The 25,070-nt window shown below is 50.0% G+C and overlaps 1 protein-coding gene across 9 annotated transcripts in view; it reads right to left on the minus strand.

The window, feature by feature from the left end:
• LOC124487160 (receptor-type tyrosine-protein phosphatase delta-like) overlaps positions 1–25,070 on the minus strand; it is a 111,756-nt gene that overhangs the window by 86,168 nt on the left and 518 nt on the right. For all 9 annotated transcript variants that reach the window (XM_047049269.1, XM_047049268.1, XM_047049266.1 and 6 more), the window contains exon 2: positions 11,489–11,661. In XM_047049269.1, coding sequence (XP_046905225.1) covers positions 11,489–11,576 — 88 coding nt within the window. In that variant the 5' untranslated portion in view covers positions 11,577–11,661. The remainder of the gene's footprint in view (positions 1–11,488; positions 11,662–25,070) is intronic.

The following is a 25,070-nucleotide window of genomic DNA, read 5'->3' on the forward strand; positions in this document are numbered from 1 at the left end:
TTTTTATCTTGCCGAGGCCCCTGTGAGAAGCCGTATCTGCCGGGTCCCCTGGAATGAAACAGCGTGAGGCAGGGATCAAGTAAATAAGCTAATTAAACTTTAGCAAGCGCGAGGACAAAGGAGGAAGCACACAAAGCCTGGTGCCAGTTGCGCCAGGGGAGGAACGCTCGCAGATGGCGTGAAGGAGGACGAGGTGGGGGTCGTGGCGCCCTGCCCACTCATGTCTCTTCCTTTTCCTATTTACAGTGTGACAGTTGGTGGCATTCCACTGTCTGTGTACAATATCCTCTCCTCGTCGAGAATTCGATGTTCAGGGGCGATGTTCTTTATGGACGTGGCGGGGTCGACGTTGGCTAGGGATTGGTGCGAGAGGACAATGCTGAGCTCTGATACGTTGGGAACGAGCCATAACGGTTGGCGTCTGAGGCAGATCCTCATCCCTCCTCCTCGCTCTGTCGTTCCTCTCGTCCGCTCCTCCCCGGTTCTTAGGCGAAGGCCAAGCCAGCTCCCATAAAGCTCGTTAGGCCCAAAATGAAGAATGCTCGGCATCATAATTATTGGCGCGCCGCGCTGAACAGTATTGAGTCGATACTGCAAAATGTCACAAGGGCATTAGTGGGCGATTATTAATCCATACCTAGCCGGGGAAGACAATTTAATTATCATTCGCCCGATACTTCTGGATCTTGTACAGTTGTAGTGCACCAACCCCTGGATAGATTGGCCTTGCATGTGGAGAGGCCAGCTGACTAGTGCTAGTAGGTCTAGAGGATTCTGGAATCCACTGACACTGACAGCCTCCCAGTTGCGTCTAGAAATGCTAAGCTAACGATGAAGGCTAATGCTAAAGCTTTCGCCTGTTGTTATGGGAGGTGGAACTGTCTCAAACCCCATGAAAGTGGCACTGCCTCCATCTGAAGTACGCTGGTCTGGGTATCGTGTATCAAAATGGGAAGTAGTCCTTTACCTGACACCAAGGTCCGCCATCTTGACCAACAAGTGGTTGTCTTTGTTTACAGTATGTCAATATCTGTTGCAAGCTAACGCTACGGGTAATGCTAGCTCAATGAACTGATGCTGAGCTCTGTAATGTTGAGCAATTGTATTTTGAACCTGCTTTCTTATCTTGCAAGTTGAGACATTTAATCCCAGTCACTGTCAAACGCCATTAATTCTGCAAAGCCAACTGGAGGCAATGACCCGTCTCACACTAAGATGACGTCAACAGCATAGCACCAGCAACCAGTACACTACGCAGGGGTATCTGTCACATTAACACACTTCTTACGCGTACCTCCGTGATTATCACAATTTGCTTGTTGCTTGTTACAAATAGAGGATTCAAACCCATATCTCTCCCTTGGGAATCAGGGGTACACAATTTTACAACCCAAAACAATGGCTGTGCAACCACCTGCTTTGTTGATTATTGTTTCACCAGCGCGCTTACGTTTCAACTCGCTCTAATGACCTTCCCTATTGCAGATGGTGTTTTATCTCATTCCACTGAGCCTAGGAAGAGAAGCTGCCTGTTTTAGTGTGAGGGCTTACCATCAACCAGGAAGAGATATTACATGCATGGCCACAGTGAGCCAATCCGCTTTCTTGCTTTTTTTTTTATCTCTCCCCTGTTAACAAAGACAGCGAAACCACAAATGGAGTTGTGTGGAGCGATAAAACTTTACGGATGTCATATGGCCGAGCGATGGCTTCTGAGCTCGTCTGTATCCCTGGATTCAGGTGGATTTTCTTCTTTGCTTGTGAGTCAAGTCAACAGATGGACTTTCACTTGACAATTCAACTATCCTGCACAGCTCAACCTTTTGCTCCAAAACTGAGGTATAAAAAAACAAAAAAACTGGTTGAGGTCACACATTTGACTCAAGTCAAGAATTTGACACAACCCAATCCTATTCCAAGGATTAGAACTACGCTATTACTTTTGGAAATTACATCTGCGCTCGGCAAACATAATTTTACCCTGTGTACCAATCTAGAACTTCATCCGCTTTCCGGTCCCCGTAGAGATACCTCATCATCTGGCTGTCTCTCTCTCCTCCTCCTCCTCTCTCTCTCTCTCTCTCTTTACATCCCTCACCTGCTCCTCTGAAGCCCTAGACATCAGTCCTCTCTGTCTCTACCTTCCTCTGTCACTGTCCTTCTCTCACCTCTGTTTTACATACCCATCACTCTATTTACCTCTCTCGCTATTTAAATATATATATTTATATATATTTACATACATCCATCTGTCCATCTCTCTCTGTCCCCTCCGTACAGTTGAAGCCTGTTCTCGGGTCCTTCAGGGACACAGGACTGATGGGCCGGTAGTGTGAATTCTGCATCTCTCTCTACTTCCACCACCCTGTCCTGCCTGTCAGGCTATGCTGCGATGCCATTAACATACATTAAGCCGATGGCACCCAGGGCTTGATGAGCTGGGAATCTACTACAGCCCTGTGCTCACTAGTAATCTGGGCCAAAGGCCACTGTACACACAAGCCTCAACAGGCTGGACACACTTTTGACTCTGCGACCCCCGGTGAGTCATCAGTGCTCTGGGCCAATGGGGAGGCAGGGATTGGGTGTCGGAGAGGGTGTGATTATGTCCATGTCCTCTCTAGTGTCCATGAGGGGAGATGTAGTATGGGTGCTGTAGCTGGCGTATGTGTATGCGTGTATGTTGGCACGCATGTTTCCAAAGCACATGAAAATATGCAGCCTTTGAATGTGAGGCCCTGAGATTGTTTCAGAATACATGCATAATGTGTGTGAGTGTGCGTACAATTGCAGGTCCCAGATTTATGGATGTGTAGGTGTGTGACTACGTTTACATATGTATGTGTGCAAGTTATTGTATCATTTTTTCATGAAGGTCACAGATCTCATTGTTGGGTTTAAGGTTATTTGCCTTGGTCTCATTTCTGGCTTGCGGGGGCACTAGGCAACAAGGATCAAGTCAAAACATGGGTTGGTTCCACAGCAGATAACCATTGCCACAAACCCACATCCACTCTAGGAGGGGGTATGAAGGGTCCAACATCATGGCCCTGTTACCCTTGATACCCCAGTGCCTCCATGCTAACCGGCGACCACTAACCCCCACAGGTTAACCGCTAACGTCCACATGCTAGTCGCTAACCTCCACATGCTAGCTGCTAACCCCTAAAGCTCAACCGCTAACGTCCACATGCTAGCTGCTAACCCCCAAAGCTCAACCGCTAACGTCCACATGCTTGCTGCTAACCCCCAAAGCTCAATCGCTAACATCCACATGCTAGCTGCTAACCCCCAAAGCTCAACCGCTAATGTCCACATGCTAGCTGCTAACCCCCAAAGCTCAACCGCTAACATCCACATGCTAGCTGCTAACCTCCACATGCTAGCCGCTAACCCCCACATGCTACCTGCTAAAGGGGGCTGTCTTGTTCTGCTTACTCTGAATTGGCGTAATTCCGCAGGGGAAAAACCCCAACGCGGCATCACCATGGGGGTTCATAGCTAAACTGCAACCTATATCCTTCAAAGTAGATGCCCGAGTCTTCATGAGGGCGAGGGCACAGCCAATTAAATGGCTCCGTGTAATGAGAGGGAACAGATCATGCAGTGTGAAATTACTGTCTGATGGGTGGCGAGGAGAAGGAGAAGAGAGAGAGGGAGAGAGTCTTTGATTATGTTTATTTTTCCTTCCTTCCTTCCCTCCTCCCACTCTCCCAGGGGACGCTGAAAGAGAGTGGGAAAATCATATTCTGGAATGTGTGCTCAAGGAGATTCATGTAGGCACAAATCCTGACATTATCGTCTCTTCTTCGGAGCTGCCCTCCCATGCGCAGGCCGAGTGGTGTGTGTGTGTGTGTGAGCGCGTGTGTGTGTGTGTTAGGGGGTTGATAAGGTAGGAGGGGGGCCAGACAGGGAGAGAGATGTGGATGAAAAGGTGAATTAGGGGGAACAGACAGAGACGGATAGAGAGAGTGTTTGTGTGAGAGAGAGATAGAGAGAGATAGAGACAGAGAGAGAGAGAGAGAGAGAGAGAGAGAGAGAGAGAGAGAGAGAGAGAGAGAGAAAGAGAGAGAGAAATGAGAACAAAAGAAGATGGAAAAACAGGGCATGTGAAAGTATGTTACATGTATAATGGAATGAATAGAAGAACAACAGACAGCCAGAGAGAGAGTGTTTGTGTGTGTATGTTTGGGTACATGTGTGCTTGTGTGTGTGTGTATCCAAGTCAAATAGCTACGCTTCACAGCCAGCACTGACAGTCATGAGTTGACTGATGAGGCGGAGTGAACAATTAATTAGCGGATGAGGCCATGATGGGTAAATTGGCCACACCCTGGAGAGAGGGGCCTTAGGAATACTTCCTCCTACTGGAAGCGTTTGATGGATGTCATACAAACGCCTCATCGAAAAAGGTCTGATGTCCCCTGTGCGTGCGCTTGTGTGTGGTGCGCCGTTACACGTGGTCAGCCGTCTACGAAGGAGGGTTGGTATGAATCCACATGCGCATGCCCGTTCAAAGTGTTCCCTCTGAACGTTCCGCAGCAGCGGTCAGACGGGCACTTAGTGCATTGCACCATTACAATCAGGGGCTTGGCGTGGGCTCAAATGGAGCGGTCTCTGGGGAGAGGACCATGGCGTGAGAGCATTCCCACCTCCCGAAGGAATCGTTCCTAGTTTGCCATAACTAATAAACGACATCGGGGCTGTGCATCGCAATACATCAGAGCTCTCTAAATAGGAAATGACTCACTTTCGTTGTTGGAACATAAAATATACTTTCGTTGTTAGTTCGCTGTGGTTGATTTGTGTGTGTGTGTGTGTTTGGCTTGTGTGAGTGGGATCGTGAGTGAGAGAGAACGAGAGGGAAAATGAACCCAGAGAGCGAGTTGGACAAGATGACAGATAAATAGAGAGAGAGTGAGAGAGGAGAGAGTGAGAGTGAGAGTGAGAGTGAGAGTGAGAGTGAGAGTGAGAGAGAGAGAGAGAGAGAGAGAGAGAGAGAGAGAGAGAGAGAGAGAGAGAGAGAGAGAGAGAGAGACAGAGAGAAGGAGGGAAACACAGAGTGTGTGAGAGAGCACTCACTCCATCACGCCCAGGAATGCAAATCCATACAGACAAGGCGAGGCCAGAAGGTTGTGTTGGACGTATAGATTCTCGATCGCCACCCAGCTTTCGGAGTGAATTAAGCCCAAAGACAGAGATATGGCTTTCTAGAAACAACCTAAATCCCACAGCACTCCCATGGGCTGAACAGCTTACACCATTAAACTACCTGCAGCATCTTTACACACACTCTCAAGGCCCCGGTCTGGTCGATTAAACAGTAGCAATACGCAGCCTCAGAGAGACCCCCCACTCATCCATTTGACCAATCCAATAATCCCACCCAGAGTTTTCTCAGTAGTCTATGAACTACACCGTCATTCTGGTGATGTCGTCATCCCCCGCCCACATTGTCCAGGGGGCCGGCTGTGCACGCGTACCGTAGGGTGATCTGTTTCAGCATATGGCCGGCGGGCGAAGGCCATGCCAGGCGCTAGCCCGGCAGAAGCAAAACAGCTGGCAGTGTGTCCATCTCACCGGCTGATCCCAGCATCAAAGGAATGTTACAGGGTGTGTGTGTGTGTGTGACAGACTGTGTGGGTGTCCGTGTTAAGTCAAATGCATCGAAAAATAGCAAAAAACATAAAAACATCACCACGTCATATATTTATTGTTCTTATAACGGTGAGGTGGATCTAGGCTTGCGGTAGGGACTCCTGCAGCCCTTGGGCTCTCTGCATTGAGGACCTTTCCCTCAATATCCTTTCTACGTGGATTTCAATGGTGCAGAGTGGCAAAATTGCCCCTCCATTTTCAAGTCAATGTGTCTTCAAGACATAAGTGCACTTAAATACGGCACCGATGCCTGCAGCGCGCTGCCTTAATTACATGCATCTGAATGTGCACAAAGCAGTCATTCTCTCGTTTGCGTGTGTGCATGTCCTTGCAATGTCCAGCAATCCTTGGACAGGGCTAAGAGCGTTGGATAACGGGCTGATACGATCCCGAGCCCCGAAACCAGCGGTTACAGAGTTAATTGCGGGTCAAGCCAACATCTTTGCGCGTGATTGTGGCATGTAGCGCCGGGAGGCAGATTGTTTTGTGACATAGAACGGATCGACACATCCTTTCATTACCATTGTCTCGTGATCGGATCGTGTGAGTCCGAACGATCAGGAGGAACTGCAGCGAAGGAACGGAGAATAGAGTCTGAAGTCGTGTGTCCCCCCCCCCCCACCCCCCCCGTAGCTGTTTCCTCTGTCAACTTCGTCAAGGTTGAAATGTTCTGCAGGTATGCATACACGTACAGCACACTTCAAGGCGTACGGCGATGCCGACATAACGCCAGTAGAGACTGGGGTTGGGGGGGGGTTGGGATACGCAAACCCAGTTTGCAGAGAGCCGACGCTGGGGTTCCCACTCGAGCAGCGTCTGCCCACGTGATGAACGACAGCGAGGCCGGAGGAGCGGCAGAGACGTGGAGGTCGGTGCACAAAGGAGATCCGTTCGAGTTGACTCTGCAGCACGTACGCTTGTCTGCCTTGTCAGAGTGCCTGGGAGTGTGTGCCTGTGGGAATATCCTATACATTGACAGATTTGGACTATGTATGGAACTATTGAATATGATTTCGTAGTGTGTGTGTGTGAGTATGCATGCTAATACGTGTGTGTTTCCATTTGTAGGCATGCTTGTGAATGTGAGAATATATACGTATGTTATGTGGGGGAACTACCGAATATTTCCATAGAGAATGTGTGCATTGATGTGTGTATTAATTTGTCTGTGAATCTGTGCATGTGAGCTTATATACGTAGGCGGATCTTTAGAATACATGTACTTGCTGTGTGTGTGTGTGAGAGAGAGGGTGAGAGAGGGTGAGAGAGAGAGGGTGAGAGAGAGAGAGAGAGAGAGAGAGAGAGAGAGAGAGAGAGAGAGAGAGAGAGAGAGAGAGAGAGAGAGAGAGAGAGAGAATGTGACCACTGTGTGGGTAAGAATGTGGTAGGGGAGTGGAATGGACTCAATTTAAATCAAATTACCATGCGGGCAAATTAAGCAGTGGGATTTAATTTGAACTGTTGTAAAAATGCTAATTTTGGAAACCGCCCGCAAGCCTATATGCAAATACAACACTATTTTACAATAATTCATATTAGGAGCGGCATGCATAAAACACATGATTTACAGACCCATGCCATCCAGGGAATACAGTATCATTAGCCCCAAGTCTTCCTTAGAGGTGCATGTGTGTGTGTGCATGTGTGTGTATGTGTGTGTGTGTGTACCCGCCATTCTCAGCGTCTCTACGAAATAGTGTCTCGACGGATGAGTGAAGCCCTGGCGAGCAAGTTAACGACCGTCTAAAACAAATCTGTGTCACATGCAGCTTCGCAAATAGTCAAGTTTTCAGAAAAGCACCATCTCATTCTGGCATTTATGCCCTAATATACTACCCCCAGACCTGCGTAGGAGTGACGCCCGGCACAGCCCAGTGGCTGGCTCCTTCATCCCCTCGTAACGACAGTAAGGATGGTCTTTTTCCTTGCACCAGGGTGGATAATAATCCCATGGCACATTATGTTCTCTGGAGAACCAGGCAGTGTCAGCCTGTCACCCAGACCTATCTGTGAGCATGCGTTTTGAGTTGCTCGGGTAGACGGGTTTGGTCACCCTCCTATTAAAACCCATTTCCATCCGACCGGGGTGTGGTCGGGCCAATCATGACCGTTTATGTGATAAGGGGCGTTGGATAAGGGGCGGTTTTTACACGGTGACTGTACAGAGGAGCGTCGTCGAGGCATTTGTGTGTGTACAACACAGCGGCCGTTTCATTGGCTGTCTGTCCAGATCCATCCAATTGCATCCGGAGGCATTTTGGTCTGTTGCCGTTCATAACTGCCCTCGGGAGATGGAAAACGAGCAGAGAGGGTCCAGACTAATGTGCATTTATGAGCTGGCCTGGCCATGCCAGTCTCGCCCAATGTGACCTCTGCGCTCCGCCCCCCCCAGCCTCTATCATTCCAGAGCTTTCATCCGGTGCTGTAGGACGTAGCCACCTGAACTCTGCGATTCCCCCCCCCCCCACACACACACACACACACCCCTCCTCCAACCAAATACTGTATCAAAGGAAGAAGAGATGCATAGCTTCACTTTCTGTGTGGTCTGAGTGTGTGTGTCAGTGTGTGTAAGTATGTGTGTGTGTGTGTGTGTGAGAGAGACACAGAGAGAGGAGGTTGGGGTGTGTTCAGCGGAGCGTTTACACAGGCGAGGGTGCCTGTCAATAGCCATTTGATGGCTTCCCCAAAAAAGTGTTTACTCACTGTGACACACTGTGATCAATCCACAATGAAAACAATCAATGTAAACACCATTAGACCCTTGTAAGGGTGTGGGACAGGGGTCAAAGTGTGTGCGTGTACACCGACTGTACGTACGTGGGCGAGCATGTGTGTGTGTGTGTGTGTGTCTGTGACCATGTGTGTCAGAGCGTGTGTGTGCGATCTGTGCATGCAGACATCGACACAAGAGCAAGACAGCTGCAAGTGTTAGTCCCTGACTAACCAGAGCCTGGCAGTTTGGCTGTGCCCACGGCCCCTCAGAACCTTGTCTCTAACCTACACTACTCCTTCATTCTTGTCAGGTTGACGACGGACCGGGGGACTTCAAGAGTGACTCGCTCCGAATTTCAATGTCGCTGATGTACACGCGTCCCCGGCACCAGCGCGCAGGCACACAAACCCGTCGCCACAGCCCAATCTACCCCCTGGTGTGTTTCTGTCTCTCCTCCTCCACCCCCCTACCCCACTGCCATTGTTTTAGCAAAGACACAGAGATTGCTTCACCTCTCTCTCTCTCTCTCTCTCTCTCTCTCTCTCTCTCTCTCTCTCTCTCTCTCTCTCTCTCTCTCTCTCTCTCTCTCTTCCTCTCCTTATCTCTCTCCTTCTCTCTCTCCTTCTCTCTCTCCTTCTCTCTCTCTTCCTCTAGAGCTTTTTTTGCTGCCAGGTTTGAAACCAGATCGTGAGGGCGAGAAAGCGATGGGGCGAGGGAACACGAGAACAGACGAAAAGCCCCAACCGTCCACGCTCGATACCGCGACGTCCGACCGCGGCCGGCGAGGCAGAGGCCGTGGCGGCTTCCCCGCGGCCAACGGGGTGGAGGAGGCGGAGCTCCAAAAGCCCTCGGAGGACGGGGTGGTTGGGGACGCAGAGGGTAGAGGGCGCCCAGCCGGGGTGAGTGACTGGAGGACTGGCTCGCGGGAGCACACGCCATCTGTTGAGCAGGCCGAGTCAGCCCTTTTTGTTGCGCTCTCACGTGTCTCGTATCCTTCCGCCCTCCTCGTGCCCGGCGCGCGCACGCAGACACACAACCTGAGCGCCCTTCGCACAGTGCCTAGCACACACGCCTTTTGTCGTGTGGGTTTTGTTTCTGTGAGCGGGGGCTGGGAGGGAAATGTGGAGGATCATTTTCGGGGGGGGGAAAAGTGGTATTTTGCTCTGTTCGTGCCACGGTCCAGATGGGGAGAGCCCCCCGGAGCTAAAGCGTGTTTATGCAGATGCACGGGGCACACGAGACGAGCCGGCAGCACAGACACTGAAGGGAAGATGGCAAAGGCTCCAAATAAACAGGAGGAGGAGAGGACAGGGGGGGGGGGGTGGGTAGATGGAGAGAGAGGGGAGGGAGAAGAAAAGGAAAACCGGAGCGCAAGAAGGGAGATTTAAAGAGAGAGAGAGAAAGAGAGAGAGTGTGAAGGAGGGAGACAAAAGACAAAAAGCTTTTTCGTAGGCTCGACCAAATACATGTTTACTTTATATCATACTTTATATCAACAAGCTGAACCGAGGAAGGCAAAGAAGAGACGATGATGGAAAGATGGAAGGAGTGAGGGACACAGGCAGACAAAGTCAATAAATCCTTCTGTAAATATGTACACCTCCCAAATGGTGTTTGGCACTTAACGGGTGTTTGCCCTCAGTCCTGTAAGGACCCCCATAAGCAGTGTGTCCACGTCACATATATCGCTTGAAGAAAAGTGCTGGCGGGGAGCTAGCTCTACCGCTAGCAAGTTAGTTGTTTTTAACAATATCCTTAGCCCTTGGCAGGGGACGTTTCCTTCTGGTGAACTCTCGACTCACCCGCCTCGAGGCAGTCCCCCCTTGGACTTCTCGGGGTCAGTTTGTGTGGGGTTTGAAACACAGAGCCGGGGCAGCTGTCTTAGGGGCCGTGGGTGAGAGGAGGCAGCTGTTAGCCGGCCAGACAGCCTTGGGGACAGAGAGACGAGCCTGATGTTGTTTAGGGTTTACAGAAGTGGTGTCTCTCCTCTGGGTTTCATTCACAACCAGTACGACTACTACTTTAACTCCCATGTTTAGAGACCGGTTCTATGTGATTTGGGGAGATTTGTTTTTTGTAAAATAACAAATAAATCATATATTTGTATATTTGGAAGTTCCAATATTTAGCGTTAAATACGTTTTGGATATGTTGAAATGTTTTGAAATGAAACCCATCAATCTTTCATAAAATATTATTTATAGCGCTACGAAGGAACAGTATGCCAAACTGACGACCTAGCGTTCCATTTCTCTCTGAATCTTGGAAAACGTATGCCTTGGGTGCAAAAAAGAAAAAAAATAAAAAATAAATGGATTGCGGGGTACAGTTCTAAACTACGAAATTTGAAGTCTAACCCATCTATTTCACTCTGGGGTTCCCTGGTGTATGACCTTGGCTGAAGTATGCCCCTATCCAGAGACACTCAGACACTCAATAGGAGAATCCTGCAGTGTGAAGGGAGCAATAAAATCTCGATTCATCTGGCTGTGCCTCCATGAAGCTAATGATTCATGGATCTTAGTGCTAAGCGGTGAGGTTATGAAGCTGTGTGTGTGCGTGTGCGTGCGTATGTGTGTGTGTGGGGTCGAAGGGGGGGGGGGGGGGGTTGGCAGAGGACTCAATGAGGTTTGAAACTTGTTGTGCAAAACACCCCAGTGGACGAACGTCTGATGTCGATGAACTCAATTCCACCGACTATCGTCACAGCATTCTAGATGCGTCAAAGCGCTGGGACACTAGCTACAGATAGAGGCCTTCATGGTAGGCAGGTTGAGGATGCCAGGAGAGAAGGAGGGACAGAGAAAGGAACATCTGCGCGTGTGTGTCTTTGGACGCGTTCATGTGTGTGAGAGACATCCATGGGAAGACAAACTGCAGCAGAAACATACAGAGAGACACGACCGGGGGCGAGGGCACTCCAATGCGAGTAGGATTCCCTGCTCGTCACCAAAGCACGGACACCGAAACGACAGCAGCGGGCCAACGGGGCGTTGGGGCCCCGAGCCCCACCGCCCCCAAACCCCCGGGACCATCGACGACACCATAAAAAAAAAACACGGGTAAAACGTGGATACTGCCGCAGTACGGAAGGGGGCGGCGGGGGCCACTTACTTTCAGCGTTGGCGAGGAGGACGAGCAGACCCAGGAGGAGCAGGCCGGGTCTGGCTATGTGCATCATGGGACAGCTTGGCACCAGCATGCTTTGGCAGACCTCAGTGGTGCTGGCTCACAGGGTCCTGTGTGACTCAGTCGGTCTGAGTTCTCAGATGCAGGATATTCACAGCCTGCGGAGGGAGAGAGGAGAGGAGGAGGGGAGGGAGGGAGGGAGGGAGAGCAGGAGGGGAGGAGAAAAAAAGAGAGAGAGAGAGGGCATGAATGAAACAAAGCTGTTTGGCTCCACTGACTTTATCTATCTGCGCACATTTCTGACATACCCACACACACACACACACACACACACCGTGGGGGCTGACGGGGAGAGGGTGATGTGCTTGCAGGGTATGTTCTGACATTTCTACACCAAACGCGCGTGTGTGTGTGTGTGAATGAGAGAGAGTGTGTGTTCATACATAGATAAAAGGGAACGTTAATAAGATTTTCTCCTCACGGCACAGATTTGGTGGTGTGCTTTGTGTGCCTCGGTCAAATTGACTGTCAGATAGTATTACGGAACCTGTCTTTATCACTGTTTCATTTTGTGTTAACACATCTCCATCCTCTTGCCTTACCAATTAGTGACACATTTGCGTACTGTACGCCGTAGATATATGTTTCTAAGGCACTGAGTTATGAGCTGTGGGGTTATTTTAAGGTGCATGGAACAGTTAAGACTTGAACGCCTTGACTTCATCTCCACCTTAAATGCCTCAACCCATGTGTACCATCAAGTGACCATAAAACCTGACCGCTACCAATCAGTTCTGTGGCCACTCCGTGTAAGACCGTTATTTGTTTAAAGCCCCACCAAAATGGATTAGAAGAATAGAATTAATCCATATCATGTGATATAATGAACCACTGCTGTGTGAGGTAACAAACATGTTAGCAACACCTTCTTTATCAAGCCCTGCTTGCCCCGACGCTTAAAATCCATATGACAGAGTAGACAAGTGTTAGCAGACCCCCCCCCCCCCCACACACACACCACCACCACCACCATCACTATCAGAGGGCGCCGTGTGAGGTAAGAAATCAATGTGACAGCGCAAGCTGGTATTAGCCAGCTCTATCCCTTGTCATCCATTTGCTAAAGCTAGGGCTTGATCCTTGGTGACTGCACTGCGGTGGTCCGAGACATGCTACTCCGCTAAAGGCTAATCCAGTCCATAAGCTTTGATGACACATTGTTTGTTAGTGTGTTAGCCCTACTAGCCTGGCCCAGCGGGAGGTTGTTATCTGAGACAAACTGACTGGGGAACTTGACTGAGGGGAAACTCGGGCTGCCCATAAGTCCATATGACAAAACATTCGACCTTTGACCTCTTCTGAACATCTGGCATTTACTAGGCTACCGCCACAGGCTAGTCAGTTAGCGTCAGCATTAGCAACACCACAGGCCCGGGCATAGCGCTGTGCTCACCAAGGCGACTGCGGAGGAATCCCATCAGACCGTTTTCATCATGATAGGATATTTCACAAGGCCTTTAGCCAATCCGACATTTTTCATAAACAAAGCCGAAAAATGCCCCCAGGCGCAATCAGTGAGGTAGACGATGACAAAGTACCTCATTTCCCTGTTACCCATCAACACCCTCTCTCGAGCCACGCTCTCCGTCTTTACCTTGTGGCTTTCAAAAGGCAGGGAGGACCGGGGGAAAGATAGCGCACCTGTCACACTCGATTTGTGTCCCGGGGAGAAAGACACGACTACCTGTCTCCGGGAGCCGCGCGCCCAGCGCCAAGCGCTAGCGGGGAACGCGTGGAGAAGGGAATCAATTTGAGGCAATCTCCGCTATTTCACACACAAAGCCACTATTTACACCGGGCACACAAACAAGCACACACACACACACACACAACTACTGAAAAAAACAATCAAACTTTTTTTTTTTTACGTATAAATACAATATGATTGCTCTCGCCAAGGTGAGCATTTTGCACTCGATCCACCTACAGAATAGTCTTACATGGTAAGAAACGTAGTAATAAAAACAAATCGTCTCTTACTGGGGATTGGCATTCACAAGATCCTCCGCATGCATCCATTCTCCCGACTCCGGGCGAAAGCCTCCGTTAATTAACATAGTGCCCATTTCCCATTATGACACAATGTGAACAAGGGCTCGCTATTAGAAGCCCTCCCCTCTCTCCCTCCATCCGCCCTTCCTCGCCCCATCCTCCTCCCTCCCCTTTTTGCTCCGCGCGCTCACACACATGCTGACACAGACAAACAAAGCCATCTGCCTGTAGTGAGTGCAGCCGAGGGGGGGGGCAGGAAGCCACTGCCGTGCCTGTGAGCACAACGAGGGGGTGCGGGAACGGTGGCACGTCTCCAAGGCGACAGGTATGACAACACCTAACGGCCAGGTGTTGGGTTCGGACGGTCGGGAAAGCCAGGATGTTCAGGAAGATCGAAATGGGTGTTTTTTTTTTCTTCCTCTCCTTCGTGCCCGGTGGGGGTTGATTCGCCTGCCGGACACGGTGGCTGAGAGCATGCCAGCACCGTGTGGAGCTTTTTGCTTCGGTGTTGGGGCCCCACCCAAAACTGCTAGTCATAACTGTGCGCGTGTGTGTGTGTTGTGTGCATATGGTCGATTCAGGTCCTTATGTAGCCTGGCATCACAGAAAATAGAATCATTTTGGGGTCATTTCAATGCTGCAAAATTGGAAATGACAACACTGCACTCAACATTTATTACGAGAGAAAAGAAGGAACAAAGAAATATATATTCTTCTTCGAAACCTGCCGGTTTCATTGTATTCCATTCAGTGGTGTTCTATTCAAAGGGTTTGCTGGTGATAGCATCATGTATTATTAAACAAAGCCTGACAACATGCACAGTGTTAATTAGAAAAGGGGGAAGTCGTGGTTCGGAAGCCTGGCAGAGAGAGGGAGGGCATAGTGTGCTGTTGTTCCTCCTCTCTCTCTCTCTCTCTCTCTCTCTCTCTCTCTCTCTCTCTCTCTCTCTCTCTCTCTCTCTCTCTCTTTCTCTCTCTCTCTCTCTCTCTCTCTCTCTCTCTCTCTCTCTCTCTCTCTCTCTCTCTCTCCCATTTTCTCTCTATCTATCCACTGATTCTTATCACTCTGTGAGAGGTTGATAGAGACGAAGGGAGGCAGAGGTTTTCTGGAAAATGGAAAGCCTATTCAAGGCTCTTTCCTTTTGCTTCTCTGTAGTACATGTCAGATCTTTTTTGAGGTAATTTATAGACTATACATGTGTATATACAGGTGAGTAACTAACTCTGGAAGACACATTTTAGGCCTCCAAACCAAGTGACATGGAGGATTGGTGTGTGGTGAATCATGCCTACTTGTGCTGTGGTGGCAGTTAATATGGATCACATGCTATGCTAGCCTCATGCTGGCCTCAACATTGTACATTAGCACACATCTGAGGACAAACAAATGCAAAAAATCGAGGGGGGGGGGGCGGTTATTGATGTGACCGTCTTTAACAGATTCAGTCTGTGCAAATGCCTTTTGGACTCATCCTCGCATGCAAAGTCGTCTTTGTTCAGGCGTCAGAGGGTCCGCGGTGTTCGCGGTGTTCTCCGTGCGTGGCCTCGTTCCCCTCCCAGAGAGAACGGTCTACGTGGAAACAGTTTGTGATCGCGCTAACTCAAAAAAATAAATTAAATTAAATAAAATAACAAAGCACACCGAGGAAAACTATTAAGCCCAAACCCCTTTTTTTCTAATTGTGAAAATGCACGCAAATAAAAAGCCCCGTCCGCCCGCGTAAAACTGCGGGCAGAGATGAAGTCTTGCGCTTGGAACAATTGACCTGGCATCGTGAGCAAAATGAGGGGCCTCTGCTTAGATTTACGAGATGTTCCTTTCCATTTCCCCGTGGTCTGTGGGGAGCAAATAGCCCAGCCTTTACATATTCCAAACCCGGAGGAAATTCGACGACTGCTCAGCTTTTTCGGTGAGGGAGAAAGCCCGGGTATTACGGCCAGGGCTGTATCACGTCTCCCACCAACTTCCCTTCCGAATGCCATGCGAGATGGCGCGTCAAGTGCCGGATGACTGCGTATCGCTTAATTAAGGGTAAAAATGGTGTAGCGTGGCACCCCCCCGGGTCCAAGGGCATCTTAAAGAGGGTGCGGGGCATCATGTAGCCGTCTCTCACAGTCTCCCTCTCCTCCGCTGACACGCGGCAGCGTTAGAGCAGGGAACCGGCAAGAGAGGTATTTTACGCCCCCACGCGAGGTGCCCCAGGGGTTATTTGAATCCGTCATATTATTGGTGTAAAGAGAACGTCTCCTACCTTCCCTCCTCCCCTCCTCCCCCTCTCCCTAGCAACCGCGAGCCTCCCTCCATCCCTACGTCAAAAGGGCTAAGTAAGACAGAGAAGATGCCCTGCCCTTACTGGAAAAAATAAAATACATAGACATGAAAGCGTTTTTTGTCTTCTCTCATCCTCTCTCTCTCTCTCTCTCTCTTTTCCTCGGGGGAGGAGTGCTGTGATTTGAGGCTGGCACCGGGACGTTTCTCACGCTGCGGCCCAGATCGGCGGTCCTGTGTAATAACATCCCTCCGGCGCGGCTAAAGCCGTGCCCTCGAGTGCCGCCTCGATGGAAGCCTCTGAGGGACGCGGCTTAGAGGGCTTTATTTGCTCTACTTATTTACTTTTCCTCCCTCCCTCAGACCTCAGTCAAACAAGCATCCCACGCTCGTAAATAATGTTTTCGCCCCGGCCCTGAGTAGTGATGCCGCCCAGTTTGCTAGAATGTCAGGCTTGTTTGTGTTTCCATTGCAGCTAGCGGGCTAGCGCTAATGCTAGAGCTAACGGCCTTTTGTGGAAAACTCACCCGTGTTTATGAGTGACACCTCCCGCCAAGACACAGACTGTGAAAAGCTAATTGGCTGAGGTGACATTTTCTTCCGCCGTAATTGGCTCAGGAGCACCTGCTGCGGCTTGAACAAGGAGCCTAATGCAATCTCATTGGAACACAGTACTAGGTGTGTGGAGGAGAAATGCCAAAGCCATTTCACCTTTGGAGGGAAAATAAACATTCTCTGTTCTTGAAGCCCTGGAGTTTGAGCAATTTGCTGATAAAGTTTGTCTAATGGGAGGCTTTTTTCATATGAAAACGGCCGACAAAGGCAACAGAGATTAAACCTTACTGTAAAGCTTATAAACTGAGGCCAAGTAGCTGTTAGCTTAGCATAATAGAAGCTCAACAAAACTGAAATGTTTTTCAAAGCTTGCGTTGTTTCTTCACAAAATAGACATCTATCAGAATGCAGGTCAGGGCTATGTTTGCACAGTTTGGAAGGAGTTTAAGTACACAGGCCAAGGCAGTGGCCTAATGCACCCTCTGTATACCAAACCTTATCTACTCAGTCTAATTCTACACAAACGCAACCAGCACTGCACCTCAACCCGTACTGCTCATTCCTCTAACTCTCGTCTGCTCTTGCACATTATAAGTTTCTCATCAGCAAACTAACTTTTCTAGCCAGCAGGACCCTCTGACCACACACAGACACACACACACACACACACACACACACACACACAGACAACCTCCCCCCATCTTCCAGCAGCTGTTGAGTTTAGATGGATGATCTCCTAGCACAGGACCCTGACCGCACCAGTCTGTTGACTGATTATCTCATTGGCCTTTTGGGTTGTTCCCCATGCAACACACACACACACACATACAAACACACACACACATACAAGGTTACACAGCCTTTTCTCCAAGTTTCAGGGCCAGAGGAACAATAACACCACAACACACTCCATCTCCGACCGGCTGTTTAGATTTACCCTGGTGACCTTGGCAGAAGCACGTCTCCTTTCAGAGGCATTGGGAACCAATGCATTTTGAATAGGCCACAGCCCAATAAAAAGCATCACACTGCTCAATCAGCTCCCCTGTAAGCTGATTGTCATGCCAGTGACTTGCGAGGCTCAGTGGAATCGCGAGAGGGGGGGGGATTCCTCCAGTCGCAAGCCGTCCATGTTCTCTTTGTGGCGCGGGTTATTTTTTAAAGTGCGACGAGGCACTGGGGCACAGGCGCAAAGGACAATGGTGCGTAAAAGGTGCGTTTTCTGAGTGGGGTGTGGGGGTGGCAAGGAACTCATTATCGTGCAAACAGACTGGATCTCGAGCGCCTATTGTGTAAGGGGATGGGGATGGGGGGGGGGGCAGGAAACACACAGCAGAGCAGACGCGGCAGCAGGCAACCTGGAATAGTCCGGATTAAATTTACGCCGCATGAACAGAGGAGGGCTCAATCATGTTACATATTATGAACCGGAAAATACGGGGGAGGAAAGGAGCGAGAGATGGTTTAGAGAGGGAAAGTGTGCCAGCTTTCCTTATGCTGCCCTGCATGGCGAAACACAGAGGGAGACAGATGGATTGTGGGGAGTGGAAGGACAAGAGAGAAGAGCGCAAAGAGAGGGAGTGAGGGCTGCACACAGCTCTGCGGAGGGGATGCGAGCCCAGGGTGCACCAGCAGTCTGGGGGCGTCATCTCCTTGCGGCCGAGAGACCGGAGGATGAGCAATGGTCGTCAACGGGGGGGTGAGGACGTGGTCCTCCCAGATCCACCTCCCAGGCGTCCAACACACACCTGATCTCTCTCACATACATGCACACACACACACACACCATACGCTCACGGCATCATGACATAAACCCCCCCACCCAGCCACAGCGTGGAGGGATGAATAATCTCGCTTCCTAAAGGGAGGAAGAGCAACGAAGGAGAGCGGGAGCGGGGCTGTTCCCTGCCCTAGCGCATGCTGTTTGAGAGAGAGCACAGGAGTTCTACCCTCCACGGACCAAAACAGCATTCCACCGAGAATAGAAAGCCACTCGGGCAGCTGGGACAGAGCCCTCCAGTGAAAGGGTCTGAATAACACACACGCTTCAAATCATGCAGTCGAGACTTGAATAGGCGTTCGCCTTTTTTTCCGCAGGTGCCAACTGCCTCCCTTATCAAGCGGGCTGAAGAAACTGGTTTGGAGGTGCTTAGGTCCCGCTGACATGTCAGCCCTGTTTGTAGCCATGCCAAGATGTTGGGTATGGAAATGGCCTACTTAACCGTACCGACGCGGGATGTAAAGAGACGCTCACGGCGTACACGCTACGCTCAAAAGGGCAACGCAACAATTAAAATGCCAAGTGTCTCCCATTATGGAAATGCTAATTTGCTGCGAGAGACCCGCAGCTAAATGTAATGGTGTGTTATATCTGCGCGCGTTGGTCGCTCAGCGGTGAGGCGCGAGGGGTTAGCTTAGCGCGGCGCGCGCTCTTCCGTGGGAGACGAGACCGTTTCCCCTGCTGTGTCGTAGAGAGTGGGCTGCGTGACGACTCCTGACGGCAACCACTTGCCACGGCTGCTCTTGGGGCATGTCAAGACGGTTTAGGTTGAGAGCATAGCATGGGGTTGTATGGAGTCGGGGTACCGTTTTAATTAGATGGTACTTTTCTTTATATAGACAGGGAGATGTTTAGCATCAGTGGTTGTATTGCCTGCATACTATAGGCCTACACAATGGAGAACACATCTTTTCTGGAGTTCCACATATTATGATGGGAGGAGCTAAGGAGTCGGAGAGAATAGGACATGGATTCATCCACCTGGCTGCACATGTTCACGCACAGTCATCCCACGGTGCTTTGTGGTTTGTGATGTTTCGTCACATTTCCCGGCGGAGGGGGTAGGATGTCAACAACAGAGATCTTATCGAACTCTGCATGGACCCAAAGCTGCCGATGAAGAGGGGAACTGGAGACAAATATTTTGCAAAGACATTAGACTGACTTTGCTGAAAAAGCAGAGAGCAAGGAGGCCCTGTTGCTGTGTTGGTCTCTCTTCAAATCCCTGATAACACTGTCGTGGGACACGCTAGGTAGGTTGGGTTGGGCAGCGTGGGAAAAGCTGAACAAATATTTCAAATCGGGCCAGTTTTGCTGAAGTTGCGTTTCGAAAGTTAAAACAGCTATCCTTTTATGTCTGTTGTGGCTACCTTCTGGTGCTTGGTTGTCCTGAAGATCAAAACATTATTGAATCTCTCTGACATCTTTGGAAAGGTACACTAAGAACTAAGGGATTTTGCACTTTGTGTCTGACAATGCGTTGCCAGTCGGGGTTATAAAATGCAGACAGGCATGAGTAATTCTGGTTTACTGACAATAACTGAGTGAAGAAAAAAGCTACCTCTGATAAAATACTGTGACTCTGAAAGAAGACCATTTAGAATTATTCCTAAAAATGACTGATTGTGCGCCTGTCTTTCTCAGAGTTTGAGATAAATATTCAAATCAATCGCCTTCAAAGCCACACAAAATCTCACAGTAGTCTCCAATATATTCCACCAATGTCTCAAAACAAAAAAAACAACTACTTTTCTCTCTCTCTATCTTTCTTCTGCTTTAAATGGATCTTACAACCATGTCTGGGGTTTGTTTGTCATCCATTCTGTTGAGATGAACACTTGTCTCCTGCCTCCAATAAAGAAATGATTGCTTCGGGAGTGTGTCCTAAAGATGTGTACAAAACGGCACGAGCAAACTTCATTCTGGATCATGGTTCTCCTCCGGTCCTCCTCGACGCGTGGAATCGCCGGGTGATTTGCTCACTCCGTCAACACACAATTTGAGAGACTGAAATGCTTTTGTCCTTTAGCCATCAGGGAATCAATGGATACTACTTTTGCAAACAGCCATTAGAAGACCCTTTGCCCTCCAAACTCAAATAGTATATCTCTCTCTCTCTCTTGCTCTTGCTCTCTCTCTCTTTCTGTTTCTTACTCTCTCCCACTCTCTCTCCCGACTGTATGACGAGGACAGTCCTGCCACCTCATCTCCCCTGCCGACACTCTTTTTTCCCCCCTGAACCGGCTGTTGACTGACTGCCTGAGCACCTTATCATTAACTGGGGCTGCCTGCGCCAACTGGAAGGGGCCTCTAGATGACAGGAGCACGGTCTCCCCTGGTGCTGCCAGCCCCCCCCCCCAACCCCACCCCCTGCTCCCCTCGGCACGCCCAAGTGTCATCTTAGAGAGATAGGCCCCAGGAGCTGGGGATTAGGACTGCATAATTACCTATTTAAAGACCTTAATTGAGCATTTCATTAAGAGGCTGGCATAGGGATTCTGCCACACCATCGCTTCAGGGGACACGGATGTCGTGTGTGCATGTACACGAGCGGTGGCGAAATGAAGCCTGATTTCGGAGGGTCTGCTTTGCCTGCAGTGGTGTCTGGCCTACTGCCTGGATGGCACATAGTGGTCTATATCACACACGTCGTTAAAGACAGGAAAAACGGGGTGGTTCTTCGGAGTGTATCCTCCTGATCTGTTCACATTATCACCGAGCATCCCCTTCAGTGATCCCAAACACTCACACCTTCTGACCACGCTCCACATAGATCTCGTTGGATTTGAAATGAATCACCCCCTACGCATTGTATGCTTAGGCGTGCGCGCGAGTCTCCCCGACTTTGCGAGCAAACGTTTGTGTTGCCCGCATGCCCGACGGTCAGCCCGCGAGCCAACGCTAAATGAATGAGCCGCACATTCTTGCTGGCCAATCATTAGCCTGGCGTCGTGATGCGTTGCCTTTCAACTTCTCCCTTTTGTTTTGACTTGAGGGAAGCCGATGCTGTGTGAGCTGCACCTAGATTCTCATCCCCCCGCTGTTCCTGGACAAGGGAGCTGGCCGGCGACATCGGCATGAACATCCCCCTCTTGTTGGGTGACAGAAGAGGTAACCACCACTCTCTCGTCAAGTTGAAGCCAGACAGTGATACAATCGCTGACAAGCCAGATAGAAACAATTGCAGATGCACGGTGTCGTGTTCGGCACGATGTAACGCGATAATGTACTGTTGTGGGAAACAACGCAGTGCAGCGCCGTCAAAACAGTTTTCCCGAGGATGCGAACTGAATTGATTCCACTATAGTGAGAGTGTGTGTGCATGCATACATCGCTTTATAGTTTTTCTCCGACAATTCCATCTACTGCCGACAACAGAAGTGAGCTAATGATGTGAACATTGTCAGCCGTCAAGCGTATCCTTTCATCGCTTCTGTCGACGCTGCCATTTTCAGCGCGGGAGAAAAGAAACTCATTTGTCAGACGCCGCAATGACACATGGGCTATCTTTTCTTTATCTGCCAAACAGAAGCAAAGATAGTACAATTATCAGAAGTGATGTTTGGCCTTTGAAGCATCTGAATTGATGACGGCAACTGTTTAGACAGGGATCTTTACCCACACATAAAGAAAAACAGCTTTTTATCCATTGGAGTCTCTCATCTCCCAAAGCTATCCTGACAACAAGTGTCAATAGCCAAATCTGCCGATCCGGTCCAATGCAAAAACAAGATCACAACAATACACCAAAACCCCTGCTGTATTAGACTACACTGTCAGTTAATTAATTAGCTCAACAGCATTAATCGACGACACAGCAGGGGTTGGTGCAGTTCAATCATGGTCAGCCAGGGCTGATGGTCTTGTTGAGTGCCTGGGACAGGCTCAGTCTGGACTGGGGCCAGAAGAGGATTCTCTGGCCCTTGTTCTGTCCAACCAGTGTATAGTCATGTGGAGAAAGTAAACAGTCACGGAAGTTAAGAGGAACAATGTGACCTGATTTCAGGCCTGGCTACTCTCTCTCTCTCTCTCTCTCTCTCTCTCTCTCTCTCTCTCTCTCTCTCCTTTTCTTTTTCCATGTCTCCCCTACTCTTCTTCCCGATGCCCCTCGTCGGCTCAGTTGCAGCAGTTGCTGGAAGTTCTCCTGTGTGATTGAGGTATTTGCTGAATGTCTTGCAGTGGAATTGCTAATGCTAGCTGGAGGCTATTGAAGTAGCTGGGGGCTGCTAACAGCTGCTAACTGCTACTGCTAAACTGTCACTCCCCTTGGGAATTCCTGGCCTGCTGGTTGAGTACTTGCCAAAACGCTCAGGGGGGTAGTGACAACCCGATTTCACACATGCAGTTATGCTATTGCCTTCCAACCCCATCCACAAAATGTAAATAATTCAATTTTTGGGTTAGTTCAGGCCCAATAACTGGGATTGTGTTGTGCTGCTTTGAAATACAACATTGTCAAAGCTGAGAGGTAAGCCACTTGGATCATAACCTGATCTGCTTTGTGTTTGTGTGTGTTGCACAGCCAAGCACAACTCAGCACGTTTCTTAGCCATGGGGGGGTTTGGAGAAGGGGGGGGGGCTAAAAAACAACAAAAGGGTGGACGGAAAGTACGCCGCACGCATCAGCAGCCATGACACCTTTACGCTTCCGTTCAATCTGAAAGAATGACAGTCCAGAACTGGTGGCACCAAGTCTCCGTCCCCCCCGAGCTGGACTTGTTTGTTTTTCATTTCAGCTCGACATGTTCAAAGGACACGGTCGAGTTCAGAGGCGCAACGTCGCCGAGTCCAAAGGAAAACACACTGTTATCTTTGTCCACGGCCGTGTCGGTCCCAAGACACCGAGACAAGATAGGCGGACGTCCGGGACGGAACGATGGCGCGGGACGCTCCTGGAGCCCCAAACCGCGAGGCCTTGTTTCCTCTGCCGCCGCGGGGGCCCGTTTTTTCCCCTTTTGTTTTGCCGGCGTGCGAGACGAGTAACTCCTCGGCTTCCAGCAGGTGTTTGAAGTTAGATCTCCGGCCTCTGAGGTGTCTGACTTGCCTTCCATTTGGAGACGGGGTGAGGGGAGGGCATTCTTATCCTAATCTCAGGCTTGAAACTCCGCTGACTAACTCCTTTCCCCTTTGTTGTTGTACAATGGTCTTGGCACGACGACAATAAGCTTCAAAGGCTGAAATGTATTCACGCACATAAATGGCAGATTGGAAAGGAGTACATAAACGGGGAGCTGCATAATCTCTGAGCAGAGAGAGAGAAGGAACAAACCCTTTTGTATAAGGGGTGTGTGTGTGTGCATGTGTGCCTTTGCTGAAAGCGCTTCATTTCAAGGGCTTGCTACTGATGTGATGGCTGATTACAAAGTAAACCCTTATCCTTGGTGCTTTTAAAACCCTACTAAGATGGATATTGTTCAGTGCAACTGCCAACACTGAAGACTGAGGGCTTACCTACTGACTGACTGTAATTGGCTGGGGGCTTTGACAACCACTTTTGTGTGTAACAGACCATTACAAAGACCAGATCTCGTCGATGTTTATTTGTGAAGACAATTTTCTCTCCTCACAGTACAAGCACTTCATCCATGGCCAATCCAGCCATTTTATTTAACACAAACATCTAGACAATATTAAACACAGGGACTAAAACATGGAAAACACGCACACACACACATCCTAGGTAAGCACACATGCAAAAAAAGCACAAAACACATATTCGCCCACCCTGCCTTCCAAGCCGTACTACATTAACCTAATGGATTACCGGGGTTATGTTGGTATGACCTAAATAAGCAATGCTGTGGAACAGCGTGTGTGTGTGAGCGAGCGAGCGAAAGACAGGGAGAGATGAAACACGAGGGCAGAGCACAGAGGAAGCCCAGATGGTCGTGGAAAGTGGCCATGCCTACCGAGTGCGTGCAACACATGTATTCCTGCCATCGTGTGTGTGTGCCTGCATGCGCGCGCGTGTGTGTTTAAGCGTCAGCACAGGTGGATCACCGTAGAAAAGGACGGCTGCCACAATGGGGGAGACGCCTGGGCGTGCGCATCGACGTTAGCGACGCCAGCGGTCGGCACGCCGTCGACCAGCGTTACAGGAGCGACGTGTCCGAACTGACTGACATGGCCCGTGGCTTTCAGCTGACCGACCCCCTTGTTTCCTCGGAGAGGCTGTAGCCCCCCCCCCCCCCCCCTCTCCCCCACCCCCCAGTCTGGCTCTGTTCCAGATCTGGCCAATCCAGTGTGATGGGGTGAGGGTGGGGGTGGGGGGTGGGGGGGGGCGTCCAAACCAGCCAGAGCGGTTCGGAGTCCCCGGGCAACATCAGGACCAATCTCCCCCCGCTGCCCCCCTCTATCACCTACCTCTGCCAGGGACATCCATCTCGATTTTCTGCCGAGTATCAAAAGAGGGAAGGGGGTGGATGGAGGGATGAGATGAGAGGGAGGCGTGGAGGGAGAAGGAGTGCTCCGATAAGGAGGATAAGAGGGGGAGTGGACGGGCAGAATTCGAGGAAGGGATCTAGGGAGCGCAGCCGGGAGCGCCGGGGGAAGAGAAACTTCATCTTTATCTAATTACGGTCATTTCAGGGAGGCAGATAGTGAGAAGGTTTCGGGAAGATAGCGGGTACTACGCTCTGCCCTTGATTCACTCAGCTTGCACGCGCGTGCGCACCCACGTGCACACTCTCCATCTTACACACACACACGCACACGTAGACACACTCGTGCTCTGTGTGTAAACACACACACACACATGCAGGGGCCAGGGCCGAGTGCCATAACAGGCCGATGAAATATATTCAGATTAGAAAGGTGTCGCATTACGTTCGGGCCCGATGATAAATACGGCGGTTAGCACTGCCATTAATCTCCCGACGCCGCCCGCCTCAGGACATGGCGAGCCAGCCAGG

Source organism: Hypomesus transpacificus, chromosome 25 (assembly GCF_021917145.1).
Source record: "Hypomesus transpacificus isolate Combined female chromosome 25, fHypTra1, whole genome shotgun sequence".
In the NCBI taxonomy this organism is placed as follows: Eukaryota; Metazoa; Chordata; class Actinopteri; order Osmeriformes; family Osmeridae; genus Hypomesus; species Hypomesus transpacificus.